This window comes from Cryptotermes secundus, unplaced genomic scaffold (genome assembly GCF_002891405.2).
Source record: "Cryptotermes secundus unplaced genomic scaffold, Csec_1.0 scaffold354, whole genome shotgun sequence".
NCBI classification, from domain to species: Eukaryota; Metazoa; Arthropoda; class Insecta; order Blattodea; family Kalotermitidae; genus Cryptotermes; species Cryptotermes secundus.
The window spans coordinates 569,604-579,076 of record NW_019737392.1 but is presented as its reverse complement, the minus strand read 5'-3'; the positions used below and the strand labels follow the sequence as shown (position 1 = coordinate 579,076).

Here is a 9,473-nt window from a genome sequence, read left to right as displayed (position 1 = left end):
CCCCCCCCCCCCAATCATCAACATTTAGGAAAAGTAAGCTCAGATATTTAGTTGTGTTTTCAAGAATGAAAGAATTGATAAAATAAAAATGCTATATAAAATCTAAATGTTGTTAATTTCACAACAAGAACAAATATCTCTGGACATGAATCAATTTCACAATGCAAAACCCTTTACAAGTTCAGTGCATTAACAAATAAATGAAACTGACTGCAACAACTAACACGAAAATTCCTTATCAATCCGGAACTATGCCTGAGAAAGTGGTAGTCTATATTTTCTTTTCATAATTTTCAACACTATTTCATTAAAACTTATTGATCCTAATAACTGCTTAAGATATAAACACTGAGTGAACAAGGATAAGAACACATAGTTCTGCAATGATAAATACATCATAAGTAAACAATATAAGTTCTATTCTAGTTTGGGGTACAAACACTAACTGATTACATGCTGTGTATCTACAATAACATTATAACAACATAACTTTTAACAACAAGTGCAAAATTTTTCATCAATATCAAGGATTAGGCCCAATGATCTATTCAATTCCAAGCTTCTTGGTCAATCCATCTTTTTTATGGTCTTCCAACATTCCTATTTCCCCACAAACCATACCTAAAAAAGAAAAACCCTTTAGCATACAATTACCTTATGTCCTTTCTGTGCATTCCCATCATTTATTTCTATTATATGAAACTGTATCTGCAATGTCATTAATCTGTAATTCCTCTAAAATATCCTCACTCCCATTTGATCTCAGAGTGTAACTGTGACATTCATCTCATAAAACATATTCTGCCAGCTTCAAACTTTCTTCTCTTACCTTCTCTCAATCTTTCAATCCATATGAAACAATATGTCCTGCAATGTTTTCACAAAATATTTTTAAAAAACTTAAAACAAAAAGAGTCTTCAGGATACTGACCATTATATAAGGCAGCGGCAAGGCCTGCATAAATTTTTTAAATAATAATGTTTCAAAATGCAAGAATCATGCTTCTGATAATGACAATGTTGAATCTAAATTAGAAAAAACACAACAAAATGTTAAACACTGCAAAAATGAAATCTAAGAAAATAACACACCTGAATTAACATTTCTCTCGAATACATATCAAAGTACAGGGTATTACTAGGACTTCCACAGCTCTTGCTTTTCTTTACTAGAGGATGTTCTGAATTCAGTAATGAAACATTAACTTCTGACCCCAACAGCCACGCAAACAGCCTCCTACAAAAAAAAAATTTTTTTAGAAACAGTTTTATTCAACCATTTTTATATAGGATCCTTGAAAGAGGAAACTAGAATGAAATATGCAATTGGTAAAGTCAATCTACTCTATGAAGTAGGGTACATCAAGTAATCGTGCGTAGCAAACAGATCTCGTTATGCTTGCAAGATGGGAGGGATGATACAACGTGAAAGCACATATTCAACATGTTTACATATTCTACTCATGGCAGCACATCCAACCTGGGCTATATTCATGCAAACTGTTGTGTTGTCATACGCACCCATTCACCCCAACTATGGATCAGTTTCTGACCGACCTTCCCATGCCAGGGAAAGAACAATGGACAGTGGGCTACCTCAAATCTCACATCTGTGGTATGACCTTACAGCCCACTGGGTGGGGTCAATTCATTCAAAATACTATAAGCATGGAGAGTCAAAATCTATTTAAAAAAAACTTTTTCTTATATACAGTATAGTTTTTACAGAAATATAAATACATTGTAAAAATATTAATCCAACCAAACATGACATGTCACAGTACAAGTATACAGATTTGAAAATANTTTGGGGGGGGGGGGGGGGCTTGAGCTCAGGGCTCTGGTGCAGCTGCACTACAAGCATACATTTGAGAACCTACAATGTAATCTACAGAACTACTGAAGTCAAAACTATTAATACTTTGTGCATGTTTGACAGAGAGTGCCATGAATCAAAATGTGCACATGCTTCCAAGACCTCATAAAACAACAGTAAAAACTGATTAAACGGGTTGATAGTATACAACATTTGAAAGCCTGCAATGTCATCTACAGAACTACTAAAGTCAATTGTACTGCTTTAGGCATATTTGAACTAGCAAAAAAAAGTATGCACATGGCAAAGATTGATCGATTACCTCATATTTACATGGAGAAAACAACAGAAGAACTCCCTATGTATATCAGTCCAACTATCACAACACAACTACAAATAAACAACTAAAGACACAAGTATTATGGATGAAATCAGTATTCATTCACTAAGAATATTTGCTACATGTTTTGATCATATATGGTCATCACCAGGCATTTAAAAATATTAAAAATGTTGTCAAATATGTCAATGACTGCTTATTGCAATAGATCCATTGTTACTTGTCCCGTCTTATATAACCTATTCCTCAAGATATGACAGAAAATTGTATTGAATTGAAAAATTAGCATAGGTAAGTCTATATTTACTATTATTATAGTATGAATTAAAATTAGAAGTTTAGGGTATTTAGTGAAAGGGGGTAGGGAGAATAGGGTAGGATGAGTGGTACGACTTGGATTATGACAGTGTATAGGGTTTGTACTTTGTGGGGTGTTGGGTGATATGCATGTGGCATATCTGTATACTATGGTGGCAGATAATGTATTCCAGCTATATTTCATACTCCTGGCTTTGGGATGATTTGAGATCTGGCAGTGTGTGTTTACCATCTGTTGCCTGTTTCACAGTCCCATGTTGAAGTGCTATTCTGTGGGTATCTTGGACTGAAGTTGCTGTTTACACCTATGTGTTTAACACTCATTCATTATTTTGTTGTTCTGCATGGGAGTGTTATACTGTGAGTTCTTTTTGAACTGATGTTGCTGTTCTTGGTATTTTGTTGGTGATGTGACTTCTGATGTTGCTGTAAATGCAGTGTTACCACGTTGTGTTCAGAGCTTAGGAGTTTAGTGTACAGCACAGCACATTATAGCAGCAATGCACCACTGTATACAACATGCCTTTGATTTCAAATCAAAATGGACAACACAGTTAAGAATATCTTGCATAGAGTGCAGCACCACTGCGTCTGGGTGTTTTTAGAAACTCTGAACATAACCTCTCTAAACTCTATACATATCATGTTTGTATCTCCTTTAATCATTAAAAAGACAAAAATATCATATTCCCATCCAGTTTACCTGTTTAATGACATATCTCGCCGGAGAACAGCCACAAGAGCAGCTGTAACAAGGCGCACCATATCCGCTCGGACTAGTTGGCTGTTGTGCATGGGGAAACCAACCAAGAGCAGATCAAGAGCATTCCTTTGGACCAAAACATTTGAATCCTGTACTGCAGCACATAATGCATTTACCTGCAATAATTGCACTAAATGTTTGCATACAGGTGAGATAAAAAAGAAAAGCTTTAGTTTATTCTTACAGTAACAAGTTTCAAACACCATAACAATACATACTGTAAAAGGTAAAGGTAAGGTAAAGCTATCCCTGTAACAGGCCATGGAGGCCCATAGGCTTGTGATACATCGAGGCTCCCAAATTTTCTAGACAATCAGCTCACAAATGGCGGTGAGGTTGTCAGCCTTATGCACTGGCCACCATTTACCCCCAGGAGGATTCCTGGTACTCATTTCTGTTAAAGGCTGAGTCAGCCCCAGGACATTAGTGTGGCTCAAAGGATTAGGTCAGTTGAAAAATCCAATGACCTCACTGGGAATCAAATACTGACCTAAAATAGCTGAGAAATTCATTCAGGATAGCTAGCCCCACCCTGGCCAAGATCCGAACTGAGTACCTAACAAATACACATCAAATATGTGCTGACCATTCATTATATTGTGCTGAGAGATCATATTAATAGAGAGGATATGTTGCATGGCAAAAGACAGCCTAAACATATGTGCAGAGAGAAACTTCATATGCCTTGAATAAATACATTTATTAAGAAGATGTTTGTTAGACACAATTCACCACTGAACGTACAAAATTTCCAACTAAAGAAACTCCTGCAATAGTTCCAGCTTTTATAATGCCTGTGTGATATGCTAATTGTACAACAGAGAAATCCTCATCCATCAATACCACTTCTAACTTAATAAATTCTATGGTATTGTTTTCTGTCTTCTGAAATCAGAGTGCATCTAACTTTACTGATAGTGCCCTGACTTAAACGTGACTGACTTCTCAATGACTTGTGTGGTCCACCTGGAATTCAAGAATGATTCAATATTTTGTAATTTTTAATGGAAATGTTCAGTAATCAGTAGTTCAAATATTTACATACCAATCAGACCACNAACAATCATAAATGAAAACTCTTTTTTCTAAACTGTATCTCGCACGAACCATAATAAAGTCACAGAATAATGCACTATACTTAGCTTCTGAAACACTTGAAGGCTAAACACAGACTGAATCAGCGCATGAATCACCGCCCGTTTGCCGGTCGGTGCTAGAGCATCTGCTGAGAGCAAATTCTCGGAAGTTCCCTGGACGTCTGATAAGCCTGAATAATGAACACTCTGTACATCTAATTCTTTGCAGAATGCAATGTCCTTTTTAAGGACAACAACTCGAACATTATGGAGACTGTTTCTGTCTCTGGTACTCGTAAAATAATCTTCAGGCATTCACATCTGTAGATTTTAATTAAACTGAGAGTATCTTATAAGGGAGTTACTGTATACAAATAATATTCAATTTTATACAACTTCACTTGTCTCATCACCTAAATGCAGGGAAAAATCATGTCACAAAGACAGCTAACAAATGTTTTGAAAATGTGGTACAGTTCAGATACTTGGGAATGACAGCAACAAATCAAAAGTTGCTTTAAGAGGAAATTAAGAAGAGACTGAATTTGGGTAATGCTTCCTACCAGTCAGTCCGGAACTTTCTTTTTCTCATCTGGTGTCTAGAAACATAACAATTAGAATATACAAAACTATAATTTTGACTGTGGTTCTGTATGGTTGTGAAACTTGGTCTTGTACATTAAAGGAGGAACATAGACTGTGGGTGTTTGAAAACAGAGTACTGAGGAAAATATCGGGACACAACAGGTGTGAAGTAATGGGAGACTGGAGACAACAGCATAATGAGGAGCTTCATAATTTGTACTCCTCGCCAAGTACAATTACCATGATCAAGTAAAAGAGGATAAGATGGGCAGGGCATGTAGCACGAATGAAGTCAAAGAAGAATGCATATAGGATATTGGTGGGAAAGCCAGAAGGAAATAGACCACTAGGAAGACCAAGACATAAGTGGATGGACAATGTTAAAATAAATCTTAAGAGAGATAGGATGGGGTGGTATGGACTGGATCAATCTGGCTCAGGACAGGGACCAGTGGAGGGCTCTTGTGTACACAGTGATGAAGTTTCAGATTCGATAAAATGCTGAGAAGTTCTCGAGTAGCTGCCACTTCTCAAGAAGCGCTCAGCTCCATGAAGTTAGTTAATTATACAACTTCACTGGAAATCATATGACATATCTGTCTCTTACCATGACATCAATGTTGGTACCAATTACATACAGCTGGTCTTCCATAGCTTGTTTCTTGTTGAAGTGAGACAGCACAAATGAAATAGCAGGTAGGCGTATTCCACTATTTGATGCAAGGCATTCCCAGAGGCAACCATAAAAATGATTTCTTCCCACCTCATCACACACTTTTTCAAGCAGAGAGTTGGTCCTGTAAAGACAAAGTGTACTAGGCAAACGGCTCTTTGGATACTTAAAAAGTCTGGTTAAACTGCAGGGGGTTATATTTAATTGAAAAGGAAGTAAAGATAATTATGAATGGTGAGCTGCTAACGATCTGGAAGAAGGTGGTCATGACCGAGTTCATGGAACTTCCTCAGCATTCATCTCAAGAAGGTTAAGGAAATGATGACAAACATTATATAGCATACATGGTTAAGGAGGTGAGATTTTAACATGGTAAGGTTGTCACTGTATTTAAATAAGCACCATGACATGAAGAATCATTCTTAACTTTGACAAACATGGAGGTAAGTGGTCAGTTCCACACACCACCTCCTTTATCCTATGGGGAAAGACCATATGATACTCAGGCTAGGTGGGCCCCAGACCCAGTCAGTACATGGAGGCAAAGAGAAAAACCTCTGCCCCTTCCAGGGGGTGAAACTTGACTCTCCAGTCATTCAGCCCGTAGTCTAGTGACTATACAGCTGTACCACTCTCTAACGCAAGTTTAGAGCAAAACTCTTAAATAAACCTGCTCTGAAAGAAACATGAAGGGTAATCACAAAGAAGCAATGAAGTATTCCAAGCAGATGATATGTACTTTCTCATATCAGGACTCTAATATAAGTTACCACTATACCATTACCTTGTGTGTAAGTGTACAGCGACACAAACTCACACCTGTAACAAATTAACTCCATTGCACATAATTTTCCTTGAAGAGCTGATAATTTCTCAGCTGGTCAAGATAGTTTATTAAATCCAAAGCTGTATCATCATGCTCACCAAATGCTGCCACTGAACCCTATTTAAGCCAGGTGAATATAGTCCACATTCTCACATTTTATGTGTATAAAATCAAATTTAATATTACTTTAAAATAAACTTATAGTTAATTGTAATACCTGGTTTGCATTCAGGGAAGTACTGACTATTCAGTCTCAGCAATAAGATGCAATTTATTGCCCAAGCTTTCAAATCAGTCCCTTCCCTTCAGCCTTCCAGCCAAAATTTTGTATGCATTTCTTCTGTGTTTCATACGTCACAACCACGTCACCCTCTTTGATTTAATTACATTAACAGGGTTAAGTGGGGCACTAAACTGTGCAATTTCCTCCATCCTCTCATTATTTTCGTGCTTAGGCCAAAAGAAAAACAATACATAAAAAATAATAGAATCCAACACCTGTCCAACAACAGAGGCAACCCAATTAACCAGTACTGGCAAAATATTCAGTAATATTCAGTACTATTATGAAGATCAATATAATGTAGAATCTGGTATATTTAGAACTTTCTGGTCCCTAAAAACTTGCCACTGGTTCTTCCTACAATTCAAACTTGCAATATGGGTCTCCTACATCTCACAATATATTTATATAATTTGATCTGTACATTGATATGATAAGTTCAAATCTAAGCAACTATCTCACTATTATGAATGCTGCTAAGCATGAACACAGAAAACTAACATTGTGAGTTGCCAAATTATGCTGGTGATGTATAAGGTCAAGCAAATAAGTTTTGAGACTATTTTCTTTAAATTTATTTTAAGAGCTGCCCATATCAGCACCTACATTTTTTAAAGTAATCTCCCTCCCATTCTTCACAAAGTTCCCAGTGCTTTGGCCACTTCTCAAAACAGTTTTTAAAATCCTGAACAGAAATATGTCTAAATTTTTCCATAGATGACTTAATGTCCTCAACATCTGAGAAATTCTTTCCTTTCAGCACACTCCTGAGTTCTGGAAACAGCCAGAAGTCTGGTGGAGCTCAGTCAGGAGAGTATGATGGATGACCCATGGTGGAGATGCCTCTTCCTCTAAAAACTGCAATACCTGAAGTGAAGAATGTGCCACCACATTGTCATGGTGAAGAATAAATAAGTAACCTCCCCACAGCTTTCCTTGCTTGTGCCTCAAGGCAACAATAAGCCTTTACAACACCTCCATGTAGAATGTCTGATTAGCAGTGGTCCATTTGTGTACAGATTCTAAGAGGATGATACCCCTGATGTCCAAAAAGCAGATAAACATTGTTTTGATCTTGGATTTTAACACCCATGGCTTCTTTGGCCTGGAGATTCACCACCAACTGTCTTTAACGTCTCTAATGTTTCACTTGCCGATTTCTGAAATTTAGCCCAAAAATTCATGTTCACTCTCTGTTCCATCACATGGTCCTCTTACACATGTGGGCAAAGCTGATGACCACTGTCATCTAATTAGCTACTATTCAATGAATACTGAATGCAGCTTATCCACACTTTCCATGTGAGCTTTGTCTTGTCACGTCACCTAATTTTCCAAGTAACAGCACTGCCAGATCACCCAGCATGAAATTGAAAGTGAGTCTCAAAACTTATTTGCTTGACCCTGTAGTCCTGGAAACGATGAGGTACGTCAAAACAATGCAAATAGAAATCATTCAATCCACAGCTGTACTTACTGCTCAAAATAACATAGTCTTGGCCAGAAACAACTGTTAACAAAATTGAATCCCCAAGTAGTTAACAATGCTGCAATGAAAAATCATTAATTCAGAACAATGTAAATAGGAGCCTGCCTGTATGGTTAAAACTAGAAAATTAAATTAAAATTTTAACTCACCTGTCAAAATGATCAGAGCCTTCTTCAAGACCAGGTAAAACACCACTAAGAAACCCACTAAGTCCAGGTCGGAGTCTTTCGCCAAGTGGAACAAAATGTGTCTCATACACAGTAAGAAGAGATGGTCGTACATTCATCGCAGCATGACCCAACAAAGGAAAGAGACCTTGAAATAATTTCAGAGGATAAATGACATTAACAAATTTTTTGGTCCAAAGGAAATATAGAATGGAAGGAATGAGACCACTGGGAAGACCAAGGCATAGGTGGGTGGACAATATTAAAATGGATCTTAGAGAGACAGGATGGGATGGTATGTATTGGATTGATCTGGCTCAGGACAGGGACCAGTGGAGGGCTCTTGTGAACATGATAATGAACCTTCAGGTTCCATAAAATGCTGGGAAATTCTTGAGTAGCTGCACAATTGGCGGTTCATCCAGAAGGACTCAGCTCCATGAGTAAGTAAGTAAGGGAAATACATATAAAGGTATTCCTTATTTTACCAACATCAGATTTACAAATTTTCACTACAGCAAAGCACGTTAATTTGTACCTATTTTTCACTTATCAAACTTCATTTTCACTATAACGAACAGCTTCCATTTGTGTGATGCTTTCTGCAAAGGCAGAGAAATACATACACAACACATGGAGAGGTGAGGACTTAGATAAATGTTAGAATTGAATTGAAAGTGGGGAATAGCAAAGTAACTAATACTAAGGATGTAGTAGAAGTATTCAATAAATACTTTATAACTGTAGCTGAGAATCTAGAAACGAGAAATGCAAATAAAAATGATGCCATTAAATTCTTAGACACTTTGAAATTTGATAAATTCCCTGAACTGAAGCTAATACCTACAACGGAGGTGGAAATAAAGAGCATACTTATGTTGCAAAAATCAAAAGATTCTACAGGATATGATGGCATTTCTAGTAAGATATTGAAATACTGTATAACTGAGATAAGTAAACCATTGTGTCACATATTTAATGCATCTTTTGAGCATGGAATATATCCTGACAGAATGAAATTTGCCTCATTAAGACCTATATATAAAACAGGTGAGAAGGCAATTATGGCACTCTATAGACCAATATCATTGCTAATAAGTTTTTCTAAGATTTTTTAAAGAGTGGTGTACAATAGGA

The 9,473-nt window shown here is 36.8% G+C and overlaps 1 protein-coding gene across 4 annotated transcripts in view; it reads right to left on the bottom strand.

The window, feature by feature from the left end:
* Positions 1 to 9,473, bottom strand: part of LOC111870294 (protein dopey-1 homolog) — a 69,795-nt gene that overhangs the window by 45,730 nt on the left and 14,592 nt on the right. For all 4 annotated transcript variants that reach the window (XM_023862452.2, XM_023862451.2, XM_023862453.2 and 1 more), the window contains exons 5-8: positions 8,319 to 8,484; positions 5,506 to 5,695; positions 3,178 to 3,353; positions 1,093 to 1,237 (exon numbers count right to left, since the gene is read on the bottom strand). In XM_023862452.2, coding sequence (XP_023718220.1) covers positions 1,093 to 1,237; positions 3,178 to 3,353; positions 5,506 to 5,695; positions 8,319 to 8,484 — 677 coding nt within the window. The remainder of the gene's footprint in view (positions 1 to 1,092; positions 1,238 to 3,177; positions 3,354 to 5,505; positions 5,696 to 8,318; positions 8,485 to 9,473) is intronic.